The sequence below is a fragment of the Mya arenaria genome, chromosome 13 (genome assembly GCF_026914265.1).
Source record: "Mya arenaria isolate MELC-2E11 chromosome 13, ASM2691426v1".
In the NCBI taxonomy this organism is placed as follows: Eukaryota; Metazoa; Mollusca; class Bivalvia; order Myida; family Myidae; genus Mya; species Mya arenaria.
In genome coordinates this window covers 49,119,752-49,143,354 of record NC_069134.1, presented here as the reverse complement: position 1 = coordinate 49,143,354, position 23,603 = coordinate 49,119,752, and the positions used below count along the sequence as shown (strand labels likewise).

The 23,603-nt window shown below is 30.7% G+C and overlaps 1 protein-coding gene across 1 annotated transcript; it reads left to right on the top strand.

Moving 5' to 3' along the window:
• Nucleotides 1-3,685: 3,685 nt before the first annotated feature.
• LOC128212787 (alpha-(1,6)-fucosyltransferase-like) lies at nucleotides 3,686-21,979 on the top strand. The gene is made up of 12 exons (XM_052918097.1): nucleotides 3,686-3,888; nucleotides 4,023-4,218; nucleotides 6,728-6,830; nucleotides 7,851-8,041; nucleotides 8,485-8,602; nucleotides 9,665-9,905; nucleotides 12,755-12,995; nucleotides 17,797-17,880; nucleotides 18,416-18,508; nucleotides 18,600-18,756; nucleotides 19,699-19,860; nucleotides 21,021-21,979. Exons 1-12 carry the CDS (start codon nucleotides 3,786-3,788, stop codon nucleotides 21,174-21,176), a joined length of 1,845 nt encoding a protein of 614 aa, XP_052774057.1. The 5' UTR covers nucleotides 3,686-3,785; the 3' UTR covers nucleotides 21,177-21,979.
• The last annotated feature ends 1,624 nt before the right edge of the window (nucleotides 21,980-23,603 follow it).

Sequence of the window (23,603 nt, the reverse complement as noted above, 5' to 3'; positions counted from 1 at the left end):
CAAAAAACCGTAATCAGAAGTTTATAGTTGACTGATCCAGATCGTACCTATGAAGTCTGCAATAATGTTGCCTTTCTTATTCATAACAACAGCCAATCATTTAAAAAAAATAACACAAGGTGAATGTTCTCATATGAAGAGCGTTGATTTAAAGATGACTTGTACAAACTAATTGTGACGAACTTTTGCGTATCAATTAAGTTGAACCCCGTTGGCTCGAACTCGTTTGGCTCGAATTCCTCGTTGGCTCGAATTGAACGTTAAGGACCGATCTCTTTACACTGAGCGTAAGTTTTCCCGCTTCGCTCAAATTTTCCGAGGCTCGAGGTATTTTCGCCGGTATACCGTTTTTAAAATCACCGTTATCATGTGGGATTCGGGCCAATCAGCAATGCTATATCTATTCACAACGTTTAGTATCAAGTACGTGTATTACAAAACTATTGTCAATTGGGCACTTCATATATAGAGCCCCTTTATTGTTCGTTTGGCACAAAATGATTATTGGACACACAGTGGACTTGAGAACAATCTGTCTGTGGTGACTGAGATGGGTTGATGGTAGCCATTATGGCATAATGAGGTTGAATGAGCCCTGGCTTGACTTTTTAGAGCCCGTCTGAGGCTTGTTTGATCATGAATCGGCATGTCTGTAACCACAATAAGGATGCAGAGGGCTGCTGGAGACCTATTTTGTCTACAAGACACAATTTTAAATTGCGTCCTAATGGGGTTTGAGGAATTCAGTGGACTTATAGAAATACGTTTTTGCTTTCTAAATATTGTTTCGACCTGGGGAAAGATGTTTATTGGGTTGTTTGGTGCTAGAATATTAACAAATGTAGCTTGTTTTGCACCGGATGCATGGTTCACTTGACTTTTAGTATGGGAAAAGAGATAAAATATATTTATTGTTATGACTTCAAATAAAACGAAGATTATATCAAAACAGCGCTGTCGAAATTGATCATATTTGCATTTTCACATTCAAATGATGATTTTGATCTACATTTTGAAATGCGTAGTATTTTATGTCCGTATGAAGTACATCATGAAACAGCTATATCATCTATTCGTTACGATATGTTGCGTTATTATGCCACGTACGCAAATTTGCACCTGTGGTATGTTTTGAACGCGTTTATATGGTAATTGATAACATTGACTAGTTAATAAAATGCCATTAGCTTGTGTTGAAAAGAACTTGAGACATAATGATGAAGCTCATTTTATGATACGTCAGATATTAATATCAATATTTACATACAGAAATCTTGATGAAATATACGAGCAATATTAACTCGAAGCATGTAAGGTAATACAAAGAACTTCAAATGTTTTTACTCTTATAAACAAAAAAAAAGCTTCTCACATTTGTCTTTCCATATAAATTAAATCGTTTACATTTGATTCTCCTTATGCAATATGGAATTTAGAATTTCGCTCTTGTCTCTAGGTTCCAAAAACCTGCAATTATAAACAAATCAACCAAACACCTCGGGCAATTACTCAGTTATATTTTAGTTGTGATAATTGAGTAGATATCTTCACTGACCTTGCACATATAGAATCAGAATACCATTTTCTTTTAGTATGTCCAAAATTTAGGGATGTACGTAAACAATTCTTTAAACCATACTATTGCCACTGGCCTAATATACACAAGTTTACAAAATTATTATGCGAATAAACCATTAACACAACCATCAATATGGCAAAATATATATACCATGCAAATAACCTAAGAACTTAAAATAAATAACATCATTATTCAATCTCACCAGTTGGACAGTCTACATATGAATAATACCATACAAAATATTGCAACTTAACATACATTGCTGCAACTAATTCACTATATATTCACGGTTGGAATGTCATTCACAAATGTATAATACTTTTCATTCATAGAAAGTTGGTTGTAGTACCACATAGCACGTGGGTGTCAAGTCATTGAGTACATACAAAAACACGAGTTAGCTCAAGATATTCACGACTGTATAAATACTACTACATCTAACTTCTGTTAAACAAACACTCGGACTTTGGTGAATTAATTTTTGTTCTATCAAATTGTTAATAACAAAATGTTCTATTTAAGCATTCTAGATTTACCTTTAATTGCAAAATAATTTACTACTACTGACTAACAACCATTTATCTTTATGTTCACATTTTATTTTTATGCTTCTCGCTAAGTTCTACCTGTTTGCTCATAAACTGTTTGTATGCTATAGGCATTATTGCCTGAATGCATTAAAAGTTGTTGTTGTTGTTGTTGTTGTTGTATATAGGTGTAATCATCCTTCAAATTTAAAAACACCAGTTCATTTATTTTGTATGTTTATATCTTGTCCAATGTTGTGTATATAAAACCATGCATTATTTGACATTTGTATTGTACTTTGGTATCAACTAAACCTGCTGTATATATGTTATGCTCTCCATGTATGGAGGAAATAAAAGATCTATCTATCTATCTATTTACGATAGTTTATACTTTAAAAAGATCGATCATGATATTAATTCAGTTTATTTTTAATTTTCATGTTATGAAATTACTACAGTTTTTTCACAATTCGTTTCCTACTAAATTACTATTCATGAGCACCACAACCTATTCATTGGCACCACAACGTTCAGAAAATCGAGCATAGTGCAGCAAGTAAAACAAATAGTTCTAAAATTTGTAACGTGGCAACCTTTTGTCAATAAGCCACACACATGTAAAGAAAATGCTTAAACCTAAGGTCTAAACCTAAACCTCTCGTTTTTACGTTGTCAACACTAACGTTTAGCAAGTTATGCAAGTTCAAGACGATCAGATATTAAATTTTATTCTGAACTTTTACATTTAGAACATCTCATGGCCATTCCTATGTGGAACTACATTCCCCAATTTTTTAAATTTACTCCAATAATCATCTAAAAATGAAAAATAAGAAACCATACTCACTGTTTACATCCATATTCCATTCATTGGCACTATAACGGAAGACGCGTTGGAGCATTTTCAACATATAACAAAATGTTATGGCTCCAATGATTACCCGCCGTGAAGAAGCACATTGTGGGAATTAACGCGTCTGGACTTTTGGCAACAAATAGCTTCCATACAAAAGTACGCAAATAGTCAAACGTTGCTGATCTCACCAATACAAAATTGATATTGATGCAAAAGTGAAGAAGAAAAAAAAATGTTTTGACTTTCAACATTACCATTTTCACTGGAGAAGTATCAATTTTGGACGGAATACTCCACAAACGGATTACTATATATATACTAATACCGTGACATGTTTTAGTTTTCTTGAATGTTTCTGTGGATTTCTTTTTCTTTCTTAATCAGATATTAAGTTTTATTCAGATCTTTTACATTATGAACAACTCATGGCCATTCCTATGTGGAACTACATTCTCCATTTTTTTAAATTTACTCGAATAAACCTCTTAAAATGAAAAATAAGAAACCATACTCACTGTTTACATCCATATTCCACTCATTGGCACTATAACGGAAGACGCGTTGGAGCATTTTCAACACATAACAAAATGTTATGGCTCTAATGATTACCCGCCGAGCATAACGGCTACGGGTATTATTTCCCCAATGTACACGAATAGTCAATCGTCACTTCGTGTTTGATTTCGCTAATACAAAATTGTTATTGATGCAAAAGTGAAGAAGAAAAAAAGTTTTGACTTTCATCATTATCATGATCGTTGGAAAAATATCAATATTTGACGGAATACTCTGATAACGGATTACTATATTTCTTATAAAAATGACACGTGTGAATGGAATACAGGCTTTACTGGTGATTTGCGGAGCATGTTTAGTCCTCATTATCTGTAAATACGAATTCGTCAACAAACAATTAGGTTTTCGTAAGTACCGATTTACCGATATTTTCATAACCAAGTTATATTTTTATTGTAAAATTCCGGCACCCTTGTGTAAGCTATATTTTCATAAAGAACACTTGAACGAAGAATTCCTGAAACTCTCAATTTTTTTCCAGTTACTATGCCGACAAACGAACCAAAAAAGAACTCCGTCTCGACACTCACAAATTTACATTTTAATAGCACGGAAATGATGCTACATTTTGCATCTCAAGCAAAGAGAGACTTCGTTAAAATTGCTCAAGATATGAAAACCACGTCTTTGCAGAACTACATGAATAGTACTTTGTCGGACGTAAGCGCCTTATTGGAGTAAGTTTGAGTTAATTACAAACGTTTTTGAAACAATTAAAAATGATTCATAACGTAACGGTCTGAAGCATTATTGAGATCAAGCCAGTTAGGTTTTGTTAAAGATGCACTCTTACTCCCAAATAAGATTTACCACAATTAATAATATTGTTTTAATATTCCAAAAAGGATGAATAAATATCGAAAATAATGTTTCTAATGAAGGATACCGAGTTTAATTTAAAATAAATGACAATAAAACAAGCTAGTTCTACCTTATGAGACTATAGTACACCACAGTAAATCTTTTAGCATTCACCAATCATTTAATATTTTTGCGCTTTCTGCTATTAAATACGTGGTTAGAATCTTGTTATCAGTAATTTATATTTTTCATAAATGCATTATTTAGTATGTAGTTAAAGGTTTATCAGTCAAAATTGTTGTTTGTTTTACGTGTGTATGTATTGATTTTGAATAAGAGTGTCACTTTAAACAGCATAAAACGCGAACACGTCTCAACTGAAATCAACTCAAAATATTTTCTCCAAAACAGAACATTTTCATTTTCATTGTAATACATTTGCTTGCATAGTTATAAATTAACATGGTAATGGTATATTGAAAATACCAATAATGATAAATAGTGATGAATCATATACACCCATTTATAACTTAAAACAATAGGCTATCGTAGAATATTATAGTTATTACATTTAAAAGATACTTGTTTGTTCCTGTGGAAAATCGTTTAACAAGTGAACTATCATTATATGCACTGATAACTCTCTATAAACCACCGGAATACATTTTTCATTGAATATTTCATTGTATTTGTTAAGTAATCATATCTTTCAGACCATCAGACCAGATAATCGATGCATTCTGGTGTATCTGAATGTCATTACTATGCCCTATGGCACATTAATTCGCATGTTATTAAAATCAACTACGAAATAGCATATACACTCGCGGTTTTAGACTGGGGCGCATCCGGTGCGCGCCCCCTCTAAAATAGTTCAAGTTAACATTTGTTTTATGAATAAAGAAAGGTTATGAAAAGAATGCGTTTGGAAGCAATATACCACACTGAAATGACAAAATATTTCCTTCGAAACGACGTTTAGCCCTATACAGTGTATGTATACCAAGTGATAACTTGCGTCATAAATGCAACGTCGGAAGGCAACTTTTTGCTTCGAATAAAGACTTTAAACAAAGATAACTTCACCATTTCTTCACCATTTAACATGAAACCTTGCGCAGTCTAAGCCGCTTATGGAGACCCGCCTTTGGTCTTTTACCAGAGTTTGAATGAGAGTTTAGTTTCTTAAAACACTTCGACAAACCTTTTCACAATACGGCCGTCTGACGGAGCACTGTCAAAACATTATATTTTGGAAACAGGTTTGTCGAAGTGTTTGAGGAAACTAATCACCTAATCAAACTCCGGTAATAAAACGAAGGCGGTGCTCTTAAAGCAGCATAGACTGCCTTTTGTTTCATTGAAAAGGGTGTAGTAAAAGAAAAGTTATTTTTAATTTAAGTCTTCATTTTAAACAAAATATTGCCTTCCGATGTAGCATATATGACGTTATTTATCACGTGGTATACACACACTGCTATAGTACTAACTAAAATCGTGTGTTGTTTGTATTCGTTGAGCAAGGGGCATTCGTTCTTTCCTTTAAAGCTGCACTCTCACAGATTCAACGTTTTGACCTTTATTTGTCTTGGAACGAGCCAATTTATGTGAAAATACATGAACACCAGTCATATAAGACGGCTGACAAAAATAAGATCGCAGATTTTTATTTATAAGTTAAACAAATGATGTTTACTGGTTTTTTTTCTTAAACCGTCAGTAAAGGTCTTAGGCAAAAAAAATAAAATTGGAACGGAATTATAAAAATCTGCGATCTGATATTTTGTCAGCAGTCTTATATCACTGATTTGCAGATATTATCTAAAAAAATTGCTCATTCCAAGACAAAAAAAGTTGTAAAAATGGTAAATCTGTGAGTGTGCAGCATTAACGCCAATTCCTAAATCAGCCCCTAATCAGTGCTTTCTTCATGTTCTTGGGATAGTGGTAAATTATTTAACAAGATGAATATAAAAGGGAAACATGCGCTCCGCATCAGGATATAGTGTTTATCTATAAGTATCTACAAGGATGAAAACTCACATTACATAAAATGTTTTTATTAGTAATTTCATATATTATATATATTCAATATTGCGTGTAATAAATTAACTTAATCACAGCCTTAAGAAATAAATACTCTGTTTCTTCATTAAAAATTTCCTTACATAACTCATCAGGAATTGTAAGGTTTTTACAACAACAACAACAACAACAACAACAACAACAACAATTACCTTTATTTGCCATGGTAACATTTGTTACATCAGACTATAGAATTCGATAAAGCATCTGTAAACAAGATGGTTATAAATATTTCGTAAAAATACATTTGCTTAGATATTTTTATCCAGTAGTATTGTACAACTTTGTATTCAATTCCAGAGTTAAAGAAAATATGTTATATACCTTTGAAGAAATCTTCTCATCTACGCAGATTGATCTTAAACTTCAAGACGTTGTAAAAAGTTCGCCATTTTCTTCATTGGTATGATGCGCGAATTTGTATTATATACAGCCTTATGTGTTTTAAATTGCTTTCATATTCACCAGAGCTTTATTTATCTAAATTAACTCGAGTTGAGAAAACGGTTTTATTGGCATTAATTCTGGACGCATATCGTCGCTAAATATATCAGAGTGTGTATACCAAGTGATAAATTGCGTCATAAATGCTACGTCGGAAGCAACATTTTGCTTCGAATAAAGACTTTGAACAAAGATAACTTCAGTATTTCTTCACCATTTTAAATGAAACTAGCGCAGTCTACGCCGCTTACGGAGCCCCGCATTCGGTCTTTATCAGAGTTTTATTGAGAGTTTAGTGTCTTAAAACACTTTGACAAACCTTTTCACATTACGGCCGTCTGTCGAAGCACTGTCAAAACATTATTATGGAAATTTGGAAACAGGTTTGTCGAAGTGTTTGATTAAACTAATCACCTTATCAAACTTCGACAATAAAAAGGCGGGGCACCTTAAGCGGCATATACTGCCCTTTGTTTTATTTAAAACGCTGTAGTAAAAGAAAAGTTATCTTTAATTTAAGTCTTTATTTTTAAGCAAAATGTTGCCTTCCGACGTAGTATATATGACGTAATTTATTACGTGGTATACACACACTGTATATAATCACAGATAAGAAATCAATCAAAAGAAATGAAAACAGAAGTAAGATCTTTATAGGTAATACCACTGGCATCGGATTTTTAAACTCATTTTTTTTTTTAATTTAAATAAAAAAATCTTGTAATTCCATACTAAAAATTAAGATGCCAAAAATGTGAAAAGGTATTGAAAATATGTTTTCTCTCTTAAATATGAACTTTGTACTGTCTATATATTATCGGGTCCTTAAATTCTTACGGTTGTTCATGTGCATCAGTTTGTTTGAATTGAGTAATAAGAGGATTTAGCCGCCCGGGTAGCGTGCGTGCGTGCGCGCGCGTGCGCGCGTGCGTGCGTGTGTGTGTGCACTCAAACCCATATATGCTTATTGTTGTTATAGAGAAAGGATCGGTTGCCGATTAACGAGGCAATTCAAAAGGAACTAATACAAAGGTATCACGACAAAGGATTTGGCCATTTTTCCGAGTTTGTTCTCAAAAGATGTGAAGGTTTGAAGGAACTGTCTGCAAACGATTCTGGGATAATGGAAACGTTATCAAATGTGTGCAAGAAGCTTCTTAAACTACAGACGTAATATTTTTCTTATCTTCTTAGGGCCATTATAGTATTATGAACGTCGTTTGTTTTCGACAATTATTGTGGTTGCTATGGCTACAAATAAGTGAAAATAATACTTTTGGGTGGATCTTAATATAACTCAAAAAGTATTAAAAAGCTAAAATCATGAAATCTGGTACGTAAAAAGAAGGGCATTTAGGGATTATGCACTTCTTCTTTTGTTGTCAAGTAAACATATTTAAAAAAAGTTGTAACTATGGCAACAAACCTGTTGGGGGACAATTGCTAGCAATGCTCGATGGCTTGTTATATCAGTTTTTTGGTTCAAATGTTTGTTCGGTTTCAAATACAAAAAAAATGTTTTAAAAGTTAGTTTTTATATATATTTAATTTGTAACCATACGACATTGGCAATATATATTATGTCCTTGTATTTAATTTATTTTACATGCCAGTGAACTCGCAAGGGGGATCCTAGAAGAACAAATCAGACATCAGACGGGTAACGAATGGAGAATAAAGATGTCACGTGAGCTGCAGAGTGAGGTCCAATATCATCTGAATCAATATAAGGTACACGTTGATAAATTAAGAATATGTACGGTACGTACGGCACTAAGGGGTTGGGTCGTGTGTGTATGTGTGTGTGAGATATTTAATATTGGTTTTAATTTCATCTAACATTGATGTAGCTAATCGGATTGGGCGTTGTAAGTAATTAACCTATATACTGAGTCAATGATATGGTAAACGACCACAAAATTGACTCAAACTGCCTATTGACCACCCCTTGATATTATTCTCTGAATTATATAATTTATTGTATCATTAATGCTGTGAAATGCGTTAATATATATACATATAAGATCATACGAGTTATCCTTTGGGAAATATTTATGCTCAGCAAATTGAATTATTTGGAGGTCACCTATTTTTATGCACTCATATTAACAAATACACACTGCATCTATATCATGTCATATTCAACATATTTGAAAGATGCAGCACTGCACTTATTTTTTTTTATAAAAAATCCGGTTCTCCGCGAATAAAAACAATTAAAAAATGATCAAAACGTTTTGTACATACATGGATAAAAGTAACTTTATAAAAAAAATAGCATGAAAGAGAATGCCCTTAATAGCTTCAAAATGAGTATTGGGACTTTCTGTTTGTACTGGATACATAATAAAAACGTATATATATATATATATAATTGATGAGAATTTATTCCATGAAATTACACTGTCTATAATAGATTTTCTTTTCAACCAAATTGAAGAAGCTATAGTAAATTTTTTCGAACTAATATCGCCTGCAGGTTTTAATACATTGATTCGTCCGACTTGAAAAAATATTTGGTCTTTAGATTTTACCATTTGAAAAATTCTGATGACTAGTATAATAGGTTCAGGTACATAATTACTTAAAAAAAGTTTAGTTATATATTTTTGGAGAATCAATATCGACAAAGATTAAATAGCGCTTAAGCGGTGCAAGGGGGCGTTGGCAGAATTGAACTTATTATTAAAGTGCACAATTATTGCACAGTTTTAATCAAATCGACGATGCAGTTTTTATATTAGATTTATTATACATTTCAAACATGCATGTTTTCATTCTGTTTGCCTCTAGGAATCTCCCCAATGTAACTCATCTAGAATTTTGACGTGTCTGCATGTGTTCTGGACACCTATAGGAAGTTTTATACACAGAACCCTTAGTTGTTTGGTAGCTGCTCTTTCCCTACAGAGAGCATTGGTCATGGATGCAAAGAACCCTACATTTATTCCGACGAATTGGGGAAATTATATGAATTTAAAACATAGGCGACAATGGCCTTGTTCGATATCAAATTCAATGAATATAAACAATGGTAAGTTTTAATGTTTTATTATTTTGTCTTAAGACTGTGTATTGTCGACAAGTCATTTGTGATATTGTATAGTCATTAGGCTCTTATTGTTTTTTAGAGCTATACGTTAAGTTGGCATTTATAGTAATTAGGCTGCTCCAAATGTTACAGATAAACAAACCCATACTATTGGTTAATTGTATATATCTTAAAGTATTGATATTACTTTTACCAATGAAAGAGCTTGATATAAAAGAGTTGGATTAATTGTACATATCTTTAAGTATTAGTACTTATAATACCAATGAAAGTGTTGGATTAATTGTACATATCTTTAAGTATTGGTACTTCTAATACCAATGAAAGTGTTGAATTAATTGTATATATCTTAAAGTATTGGTACTTCTAATACCTATGAAAGTGTTGGATTAATTGTACATATCTTTAAGTATTAGTACTTATAATACCAATGAAAGTGTTGGATTAATTGTACATATCTTTAAGTATTAGTACTTATAATACCAATGAAAGTGTTGGATTAATTGTACATATCTTTAAGTATTAGTACTTATAATACCAATGAAAGTGTTGGATTAATTGTATATATCTTTAAGTATTGGTACTTCTAATACCAATGAAAGTGTTGAATTAATTGTATATATCTTAAAGTATTGGTACTTCTAATACCAATGAAAGAGTTGATTTAATTGTATATATCTTTAAGTATTGGTACTTCTAATACCAATGAAAGAGTTGATTTAATTGTATATATCTTAAAGTATTGGTACTTCTAATACCAATGAAAGAGTTGGATTAATTGTATATATCTTAAAGTATTGGTACTTCTAATACCAATGAAAGAGTTGGATTAATTGTATATATCTTTAAGTGTTGGTACTTCTAATACCAATGAAAGTGTTGATTTAATTGTATATATCTTTAAGTATTGGTACTTCTAATACCAATGAAAGTGTTGAATTAATTGTATACATCTTAAAGTATTGGTACTTCTAATACCAATGGAAGTATTGAAATAATTGTACATATCTTTAAGTATTGTTACTTCTAATACCAATGAAAGTGTTGAATTAATTGTACATATCTTTAAGTATTGGTACTTCTAATACCAATGAAAGAGTTGGATTAATTGTACATATCTTTAAGTATTGGTACTTCTAAATCCAATGGAAGTGTTGAAATAATTGTACATATCTTTAAGTATTGGTACTTCTAAATCCAATGGAAGTGTTGAATTAATTGTACATATCTTTAAGTATTGGTACTTCTAATACAAATGAAAGAGTTGGATTAATTGTACATATCTTTAAGTATTGGTACTTCTAATACCAATGAAAGTGATGATTTAATTGTATATATCTTAAAGTATTGGTACTTCTAATACCAATGAAAGAGTTGGATTAATTGTACATATCTTTAAGTATTGGTACTTCTAATACCAATGAAAGTGTTGGATTAATTGTACATATCTTAAAGTGTTGGTACTTCTAATACCAATGAAAGTGTTGAATTAATTGTATATATCTTAAAGTATTGGTACTTCTAATACCAATGAAAGTGTTGAATTAATTGTATACATCTTAAAGTATTGGTACTTCTAATACCAATGAAAGTGTTGGATTAATTGTATACATCTTAAAGTATTGGTACTTCTAATACCAATGAAAGAGTTGGATTAATTGTATATATCTTAAAGTATTGGTACTTCTAATACCAATTAAAGTGTTGGATTAATTGTATACATCTTAAAGTATTGGTACTTCTAATACCAATGAAAGAGTTGGATTAATTGTACATATCTTTAAGTATTGGTACTTCTAAATCAAATGGAAGTATTGAAATAATTGTACATATCTTTAAGTATTGGTACTTTTAATACCAATGAAAGTGTTGAATTAATTGTATATATCTTAAAGTATTGGTACTTCTAATACCAATGAAAGTGTTGGATTAATTGTATACATCTTAAAGTATTGGTACTTCTAATACCAATAAAAGAGTTGGATTAATTGTATATATCTTAAAGTATTGGTACTTCTAATACCAATTAAAGTGTTGAATTAATTGTATATATCTTAAAGTATTAGTACTTCTAATACCAATGAAAGTGTTGGATTAATTGTATATATCTTAAAGTATTGGTACTTCTAATACCAATGAAAGTGTTGAATTAATTGTATATATCTTAAAGTATTGGTACTTCTAATACCAATGGAAGAGTTGGATTAATTGTACATATCTTTACGTATTTGTTCTTCTAATACCAATGAAAGTGTTGGATTAATTGTACATATCTTAAAGTATTGGTACTTCTAATACCAATGAAAGAGTTGGATTAATGGTATATATCTTAAAGTATTGGTACTTCTAATACCAATTAAAGTGTTGAATTAATTGTATATATATTAAAGTATTGGTACTTCTAATACCAATGAAAGTGTTGAATTAATTGTATATATCTTAAAGTATTGGTTCTTCTAATACCAATGAAAGTGTTGATTTAATTGTATATATCTTAAAGTATTGGTACTTCTAATACCAATGAAAGAGTTGGATTAATTGTACATATCTTTACGTATTGGTTCTTCTAATACCAATGAAAGTGTTGGATTAATTGTACATATCTTTAAGTATTGGTACTTCTAATACCAATGAAAGTGTTGGATTAATTGTATATATCTTAAAGTATTGGCACTTCTAATACCAATGAAAGTGTTGGATTAATTTTATATATCTTTAAGTATTGGTACTTCTAATGCCAATGAAAAAGTTAACCAATGTTACCATATATTCTTACAGGGTTTCGGACTGAACACTCAACTATTGATTTAAATTGTACTTACTTTTTGTAGAGAAAGACCTTGCAAAGTATTCTTCATTTGAAGAACTGACGATGCCCGCATCTGGAAATTCAATTACGAATCCAACGGAAATTCCAAATCATTTGGCCAAGAAATTGTTTTCCTTCAACAAACATCCGTCAGCTTGGTGGATAGGAGTAATGGCTGAATACGTCATGCTGGGGAAAGATAAACTTTCGAGAATATTTCAGGACGCAATTCAGACAATGCCGTTCACATCCCCAGTTGTCGGGTACATGTAGCATTTTAATATTATGTGTTCTATATCTGTCTATTAGTAATTATAAATGAGAAATAAATATTGCAAAACACACTTAAAAGAATCGATCTCAGTATAACATAGGTTTAAACAATCACAGACTTTGTACTTTTTGGAAAACCTAAGTACTCAGAGAAAACCAATAAGAAGATAATGGATATACCAGCTTTGTCAATCCAATTGTATATTGCATTCTAATTTAAACTTAGAATAGTGTTACGACTTTAAAAATAAATAAAACAAGATTGTTATTATACAGCACTTGTCATTCATGTGTCTGTTACCATTTACCATTTGTATTCAGTAGTCATGACTGAATAATGTTAACTGACTCTTATAACTGTTGTTAAAGTGGCATTTATATTCAGTAACCATGTATCTCTTATGTTTACTGACTGCTATAAAGCTTGGTTGAAACTACATTTATATTCAGTAACCATGTATCAATTATTAATATTGACTGCTATGATATATTCAGTAGTCATGTACCAATTGTTAAAACTGACTGCTATAGTATATTCAGTAGCCATGTATCAATCATTAGTACTGACTGCTATAAAAGTTTTTTAAAGTCATTTATATTCAGTAGCCATGTATCAATCATTAATACTGACTGCTATAAAAGTTTTTTAAAGTCATTTATATTCAGTGGCCATGTATCAATCATTAATGCTGACTGCTATAGTATATTCAGTAGCCTTGTATCGATTATTAATACTGACTGCAATCGTATATTCAGTAGCCTTGTATCAATTATTAATACTGACTGCTATAGTATATTCAGTAGCCATATATCGATTATTAATACTGACTGCTATAGTATATTCAGTAGCCATATATCAATTATTAATACTGACTGCAATAGTATATTCAGTAGCCTTGTATCAATTTTAAATACTGACTGCTAAAGTACATTCAGTAGCCATGTATCGATTATTAATACTGACTGCTATAGTACATTCAGTAGTCATGTATCGATTAATAATACTAACTGCTATAGTACATTCAGTAGCCATATATCAATTATTAATACTGACTGCTATAGTATATTCAGCAGCCACATATCAATTATTAATACTCACTGCAATAGTATATTCAGTAACCTTTTATCAATTATTAATACTGACTTCTATAGTATATTCAGTAGCCATATATCAATTATTAATACTGACTGCAATAGTATATTCAGTAGCCTTGTATCAATTATTAATACTGACTGCTATAGTACATTCAGTAGCCTTGTATCGATTATTAATACTGACTGCAATAGTACATTCCGTAGTCATGTATCGATTATTAATACTGACTGCTATAGTACATTCAGTAGCCATATATCAATTATTAATACTGTCTGCTATAGTACATTCAGTAGCCATATATCAATTATTAATACTGACTGCTATAGTACATTCAGTAGTCATATATCAATTATTAATACTGACTTCTAAAGTATATTCAGTAGCCATATATCGATTATTAATACTGACTGCTATAGTATATTCAGTAGCCATGTATCGATTATTAATACTGACTGCTATAGTACATTCAGTAGCCATGTATCGATTATTAATACTGACTGCTAAAGTACATTCAGTAGCCATGTATCGATTATTAGTACTGACTGCTATAGTACATTCAGTAGCCATATATCTATAGTACATTCAGTAGCCATGTATCAATTATTAATACTGACGTCTATAGTATATTCAGTAGCCATGTATCAATTATTAATACTGACTTCTATAGTATATTCAGTAGCCATGTATCAATTATTAATACTGACTGCTATAGTATATTAGGTAGCCATATATCAATTATTAATACTGACTGCTATAGTATATTCAGTAGCCATGTATCAATAATTAATACTGACTGCTAAACTAGATTCAGTAGCCATGTATCAATTATTAATACTGACTGCTAAAGTACATTCAGTAGCCATGTATCAATTATAAATACTGACTGCTAAAGTACATTCAGTAGCCATTTATCAATTAATAATACTGACTGCTATAGTATATTCAGTAGCCATGTATCAATCATTAATACTGACTGCTATAGTATATCCAGATGCCTTGTATCAATTATAATTCTGACTGCTATAAATGTGTTTTTTAATTAATTTATATTCAGTAACCATGTATCAATTATTAATACTGACTGCTTAAAATATTTGTAAAAAGTACATTTATATTCAATAGCCATGTATCATTTAGAAAACTGACTGCTATAAATGTTGGTTAAAAGTACATTTATATTCAGTAGCTATGTATCAATTATTAATACTGACTGCTATAGTATATTCTGAAGTATTGTATCAATTATGAATACTGACTGCTATAAATGTTTTTCTAAGTCATTTATATTCAGTAGCCATATATCATTTAGAAAACTGACTGCTATAAATGTTGGTTAAAAGTACATTTATATTCAGTAGCTATGTATCAATTATTAATACTGACTGCTATAAATGTTTTTCTAAGTCATTTATATTCAGTAACCATAAATCAATTATGAATACTGACTACTTTAAATGTTTGTTAAAAGTACATTTATATTCAGTAGCCATGTATCAATTATGAATACTGACTAATATAAATGTTGGTTAAAAGTACATTTATATTCAGTAGCTATGTATCAATTATGAATACTGACTGCTATAAATGTTTTTCTAAGTCATTTATATTCAGTAACCATAAATCAATTATGAATACTGACTACTTTAAATGTTTGTTAAAAGTACATTCATATTCAGTAGCCATTTATCAATTATGAATACTGACTAATATAAATGTTGGTTAAAAGTACATTTATATTTAGTAGCTTTGTATCAATTATGAATACTGACTGCTATAAATGTTGGTTAAAAGAACATTAATATTTAGTAACCATCAATCAATTATGAATACTGACTACTTTAAATGTTTGTTAAAAGTACATTTATATTCAGTAGCCATGTATCAATTATGAATACTGACTGCTATAAATGTTGGTTAAAAGAACATTAATATTCAGTAAGCATCAATCAATTATGAATACTGACTACTTTAAATGTTGGTTAAAAGTACATTTATATTCAGTAGCCATGTATCAATTATGAATACTGACTGCTATAAATGTTGGTTAAAAGTACATTTATATTCAGTAACCATGTATCAATTATGAATACTGACTGCTATAAATGTTGGTTAAAAGTACATTTATATTCAGTAACCTTGTATCAATTATTAATACTGACTGCTTTAAATGTTGGTTAAAAGTATATTTATATTCAGTAACCATGTATCAATTATTAATACTGACTGCTTAAAATGTTTGTTAAAAGTACATTTATATTCGGTAACCATGTATCAATTATGAATACTGATTGCAATAAATGTTGGTTAAAAGTACATTTATATTCAGTAACCTTGTATCAATTATTAATACTGACTGCTATAGTATATTCATAAGCCTTGTATCAATTAATTATAATGACTGCTATAAATGTTTTTTAAGTCATTTATATTCAGTAACCATGAATCAATTATGAATACTGACTACTTTAAATGTTGGTTAAAAGTACATTTATATTCAGTAACCATGTATCAATTATGAATACTGACTACTTTTTAATGTTGGTTAAAAGTGCATTTATATTCAGTAGCCATTTATCAATTATGAATACTGACTACTTTAAATGTTGGTTAAAAGTACATTTATATTCAGTAACCATGTATCAATTATGAATACTGACTACATTAAATTTTGGTTAAAAGTACAATTATATTCAGTAGCTATGTATCAATTATGAATACGGGCTGCTTTAAATGTTGGTTATAGTATATTTATATTCAGTAGCTATGTATCAATTATGAATACTGACTGCTATAAATGTTGGTTAAAAGTACATTTATATTCAGTAACCATGTATCAATTATGAATACTGACTACTTTAAATGTTGGTTAAAAGTACAATTATATTCAGTAGCTATGTATCAATTATGAATACTGACTACTTATAATGATGGTTAAAAGTACATTTATATTCAGTAGCCATGTATCAATTATGAATACTGACTACTTAAAATGTTGGTTAAAAGTACATTTATATTCAGTAACCATGTATCAATTATTAATACTGACTGCTATAGTATATTCATAAGCCTTGTATCAATTAATTATAATGACTGCTATAAATGTTTTTTTAAGTCATTTATATTCAGTAACCATGAATCAATTATGAATACTGACTACTTTAAATGTTGGTTAAAAGTACATTTATATTCAGTAACCATGTATCAATTATGAATACTGACTGCTATAAATGGTGGTTAAAAGTACATTTATATTCAGTAACCATGTATCGATTAAGAATACTGACTACTTTAAATGTTGGTTAAAAGTACATTTATATTCAGTAGCTATGTATCAATTATGAATACTGACTGCTTTACATGTTGGTTAAAAGTATATTTATATTAAGTAGCTATGTATCAATTATGAATACTGACTACTTTAAATGTTGGTTAAAAGTGTATTTATATTCAGTAGCTATGTATCAATTATGAATACTGACTGCTGTAAATGTTGGTTAAAAGTACATTTATATTCAGTAACCATGTATCAATTATGAATACTGACTGCTATAAATGTTGGTTAAAAGTACATTTATATTCAGTAACCATGTATCAATTATGAATACTGACTGCTATAAATGTTGGTTAAAAGTACATTAATATTCAGTAACCATGTATCAAATATGATTACTAACTGCTGTAAATTTTTGTTTAAGGGTGCACGTAAGAAGAACGGACAAGATTGGTCCAGAGGCCAGGTTCCATGCATTAGAAGAGTACATGAGACATGTGGCTGATTGGTTAGTATATTTTAAAGGTCAATGTTTGGATAAGTATGCCTAATGCAAATGAATGAAGTAATTTGCCTATTTTTCTTTTCTACGTTAGAGTTCTTTAGTGTTTCGTTTTTATATTGGTTCATACCAATCTCCATGACAACACTTTAAGAACATATATATGTCCAAAAAGATCTTGAACTGTACTTTAATTTATAAAACATATATAGAGCGGTCAAGCTATTTCTGTATAGATTAACAAACAGTTTTCACAAATTACCAGGTACAATGAAATATATTTAAAGATGTCTATTTTATTAATATGTACTTATTACTAGGTACAGTGATACATATGTGTAGTTGTCTGCCTATGTCAACATATATTTACAAGCATAGTACACACATCGCCAGGAACGGTGATACATACATGTATATGAAGATGTCTACCTATTTCTGTAGAAATTGACACATTGTAAACACAAATTACTAGGTTAAGTGGTACACGAAGATGTTCACCTTTTTCTGTAAAAAATGACACCAATTTAACACAAATAACCAGGTACAATGCATACGAGGCAGTTCACGGCCGTGTTGAGCGCAAGGTGTATTTGGCGTCGGACAACGTCGAAGTTCTCTCCGAAGCCGAGCAAAAGTTTGTAAAGATTTCAATTATTCCATTGTCCTTTTGGTTTTGGTCACCTCTTATGTTTTGAATTCTATATGTGTACTAAACCTCTTTACAGATACCCAGAGTATGTGTTTATGTTCAACAAAACCACAACAAAGCACTCCACGAATGTTAAAACTCGAACGTCAGAAAAACTGGCAATGGATGGAATTGTTCGCGACACTGTTTTGTTGTCAAGATGCGACTTTCTCGTGTGTACCATGAGTTCTAATGTAAGTACAATGCATATACTAAATGGATGTGTACTGACATTTAAAATTTCTTGATAATTGTTGGATAAGAGAAAATCGTTAATGAGTGTTTTAATTGCAGTTCTGAAATGGATGTGTACTGACATTTAAAATTTCTTGATAATTGTTGGATAAGAGAAAATCGTTAATGAGTGTTTTAATTGCAGTTCTGAGGGGTTGAATAACTTGTCAGTGCAGTGAACGTATGATTTTTTTTCTAAAGAAGGACCCATTCCATGTGAACTGAAATGTTAAATCCTAATATATAGCGAAATATATTCTGAAATTCTAGTCAATACGTCATGGCCAATCGCACGTTTAGTACATATTATTGACAAATTCATGTGCATTTAAATTCCAAATGCAATGCTTTATCATATGATTGAAATTTTGTGTGTTTTGAAATTTTGAACTGATGCGTTTTGTTCTTTCGTGTGTGTTCTGTAAATTTAAAGTGACTTGACACCAGTTGCTACAATTGCTAGAAAAATCGAAACACACTGGTGGTTGTTTACCACGTAAAATCCAGTAAGTTTGAAAATAGCGTCGGTATATTTTTTTGAATTTATTAACAGATATGATTTAAACTGGGAAACCATTAAAACGGCGAAACTCAGATGAGACAGCAACATGATTGTTGCGTTTGTTCTTGAAATAATGTAAAATAATTTATTATCAGCCTCCTACTAAGTGGCATTTGCAATTATAGGCTTGTGTTCAAGAAATACTGTATTTGCCGATTTTTGGTGTCTAGTTTCTTTTTAACCACTACAACTCCTAATAAATTCCGCGAGTTCTCGAATTATAAAAAGTAAAAATATTCGATTCAGAATCATGCAAAATACATAAGAATCTGATTTTATATATTATACTATATATCATATATATGTGTGTATATGAATACATCTAAACATGGCTTAACAGATATGTCGATTGGCGTACGAACTCATGCACGTACAAACAGGGGATGCTTTCGACAGAGCAGTTTCCGTAGATGTGGACTGGTTTTATTATATACAATTATCAAGAATATATACTGCTATGATGCACCATAGTAATCCAGTGCATATGGAAATAAGTTTTAAGGTAAGAAAAAATATTTAACTTAAAAAGCGAATTCTTAAAATTTTCTAAACATTTACTGACCGTTCCGAAACGGCTGCCCAATATTTACTAATGGCGATATTTTGAGAGTTGTTCCTTGTAACGTTTGTCTCTTTTTTGTTGCTTGTTTATCCTTGACCTTTGTGCATTTAAACATGACTGGCCCTAATTTCTCGAAACTTCTTAAGCTTAACAGGCTTATGTAGCTTATTTGAATTAGCCGAAATACCCACTTGAATTTTGATAAATGAAAATGGTTTATTGTGATCATTATAATAATGAACTTACACTTTCAAAGATGTAAATATTATGCAAATTATTGAAAAACAAAAATAGTGAACTCAGCTTAATCCTGATGTAACTTAAGAAGTTTTGAGAAATTGGGCCTGCTACTGTAGCTTCTATTGTAATTGTGTTTTTCTAATTTGTAAATCACACCACAACAGTGTTTTAATATGCGTGTAATACCTAATTCCACACAGCGGGTACTTTGTTTTTCCGTTCAAATGTCTAGCTAATTGCGTAGGTGATCTTCTCATCAAGGGATAACAATGCGTAGGAGATTTGTATAATGCATGCATCGGAATGATGATCTATTTTGAAAGCGAGACATTTCCGGATAACTCGTTGCTGCAATTCAACTCGTGAAGTTGGAATCGTAAAATAATGAAATCGTTAATTAATCGAGTTGATTTCATTATGTTGCTATCAATAATAATGTTATAATGGTAAAGCCCTATAAAATCAACTAAAGCAGTTTTTTATATTCAATAACTATCTATAGGGATATGGCGGTATCTCAAACAAGACAACTTGGTTTCGAACCAAAACAGGGTCATGTTCTTTTGTCCTTTACAATGATACCATGACGTGGAAACGGACTCTAGTTTGATTTATACCAAGCCATAATGTGGACACGGACTATAGTTTAATTCATACCAGCCATTACGTGGAAACGGACCATAGTTTGATTCATACCAGCAATAACATGGAAACGGACTATAGTTTAATTCATACCAGCTCATCGTTATCTTCACTCTTAAGCCATATTGTTTTCCCTATAGTTTCCTAAGCATTGTGTAAGCATTGTCAAATCTGCCATGAACGGTAAATATCCATAAAATGTTATTCTTCAATTTTAGGTCGGTGACGTCATCATAACAAACACCTTCAAGCAGAGTCAAGTTCAAGAAAAGGGGTTTATTATAGGAAAGAATAGAAGAACCGGACAGACGGGATTAGTGCCAAAATACAAAATTGTTGAAGTCTTTATACAAAAACAATACACGCATCAATAAATGTTGCCATGGAGATTTTCAATGTTGGATGTTAAAAGTTAAATCACTGACTTTTCGTTCCCGTGCTTACCTTTGCTCACAACATGGATAATATTCAACAAAATTAATATGACAAAGACTTGTGTTTTCTTGTATATTTATTTATCTATTTGAATTTACTAATCATCGATCCGTATACATAAGGAGCAATGCCTTATTCCGGACAGGAACAGAAGGACCTCGCATGAAAATACAAAAGTGTGTGAGGTCGATATCACAATCACAATGTTAAATATTACATTTTTTTAAGAGAATGATTACAAATATTTTCATTTCTTTTTAAATTAACTGTTACACATTAAAATGAAATATCTAATTTGTTTAATATTTTAAAGTCATTGAATAACAGTGACTTCGTAAAATAACACGACACGTTTTTATATCAGAGCAAAAACATGATATTTCACATGTTAAACGATTTTCCACTGGAACAAATAATTATCACCTATCTGAATAACTATTATCTTCTACTATCTGTTTACAATTATAAATTTGTGTATAAGATTCATCACAATTTATTATTAATTTTATTTTCAATAAAGCATTACCATGTTAATGAATAACCATTCATGTAAATTTATTACAATGTAAATGAATATGTTCTGTATAGGAGAAAATATTCTGAGTTGAGTTAAGTTGAGTTGATACGTGTACGCGTTTTATGCTGTTTAACAATACATCATTGGCTTGATCTCAATAACGATTCCACTGGCGCCGGAGTTTCAAACTCATTTTTTTTTATAAATTGTTTTTCTTATAATTCAAAACTAAAAAAATACAATGACACAAATGTGATTTCTTTTCTCATATATATATATATGCACTTTCTACTGTCTATCTATCGAACATATAGACAGTACAAAGTGCATATTTATGAAACAAAAGAACATTGAAAATGTGTTCACATTTCTGGCATTGTCGTATTTAGTTTGGAATTATGAGATTTTTTTTATTTAAAAAAAAACAAACTTAAGTTTGAAAATCAGGTGCCAGTGAACGCTTCTTACCGTAACGTTATGAAACACAGTTAATTGTTTAAAAATATTAGGAATTAACTTAATCTTACTTCAATAAGGCGTTTACGTGAATCCAACGTCAATTGCTCTTTACGAAAAATAAAGCTTACACTAACTTGGCTATGTTAATATTTGTTAATTGGTACTTACCAAGATCTAATTGATTGTTGAAGATTTGGTATTTACAGATAATGAGGACTACACTTGTTCCACAAATCGCCAATAAAGCCTGTATTCTTTTCGAACGTGTCATTTTCTAAAAATTATATTAATCCGTTACTGGAGTAATCCGTCAAAAAATGATATTTTTCAACAGATCATATTTATGTTGAAAGTCAAAACATTTTTTTCTGCTTAACTTTTGCATCAATAAAAAATTGTATTGGCGAAATCAAACCCGACATTGGGACAATAATGCCCGTAGTCGTTATGGCTGGCCTTCAAGTTCATTAAAATATTAGGTTTTGCTTATGTTGCTACCTATCCAATTAAAAGACGTACATTTGATTGTATCGTTTTGGAAAGCGTGTCACGGTTTCTCGAATATATTTTTTTGCAGTGGTTTTTAGTTCTGAAAATTGTTTTGACTTTGTATACTGTTGACCCAAATACACTGAAAACCTCATAACGGTTTGTGCATGACAGATAAGGATTTTCAAAGGTTGAAAGAAAAGAGTATTTCAAAAATGGAAAAAACAAGAACCTTGTCAAGTCCTTTTCGTTGACTGTTCCAATCAGCACACGTACGCCCTGGAAGACACGCCATTTAAAAAGAAAATAAATCCACAGAAACATTTAAGAAAACTAAAACATGTCACAGTATTAGCTTGACCGACATAATCATTAACACAGTTCTGAAACATTATGAAAGGTTGACTTTTTATTGCGCCCTTACCCCCAACATTTGTAACATACAGTGTGTGTATACCACGTGACAAATTACGTCATATATGCTACGTCGGAAGGCAATATTTTGCTTAAAATAAAGACTTAAATCAAAGATAACTTTTCGCTTACTTCACCATTTTAAATGAAACAAAGGCCAGTCTATGCAGCTTAAAGAGCCCCACCTTTGTTTTATAACCGGAGTATAATAAGGTGATTAGTTTCATCAAACACTTCGACAAACGTGTTTCCCAAACAATGTTTTGACAGTGCTCCGTCAGACGGCCGTATCGTGAAAAGGTTTGTCGAAGTGTTATAAGAAACTAAACTCTCAATCAAAATTTGGTAAATGACCGAAGGCGGGGCTCCGTAAGCTGCATAGACTGCGCTATTTTTCATTTAAAATAGTAAAGAAAATGAAAAGTTATCATTGTTTTAAGTCTTCAATCGAAGCAAAATATTGCCTTCCGACGTAGCATTTATGACG

What these genes read in the sequence shown, in the direction of transcription:
- LOC128212787 (XM_052918097.1), top strand. Translation starts at nt 3,786, where the DNA reads ATGACACGTGTGAATGGAATACAGGCTTTACTGGTGATTTGCGGAGCA. An exon ending in TTCAATGAATATAAACAATG is followed by an intron (nt 9,906 to 12,754) that starts GTAAGTTTTAAT and finishes TACTTTTTGTAG; the next exon opens with AGAAAGACCTTGCAAAGTAT. An exon ending in CTCTCCGAAGCCGAGCAAAA is followed by an intron (nt 18,509 to 18,599) that starts GTTTGTAAAGAT and finishes ACCTCTTTACAG; the next exon opens with ATACCCAGAGTATGTGTTTA.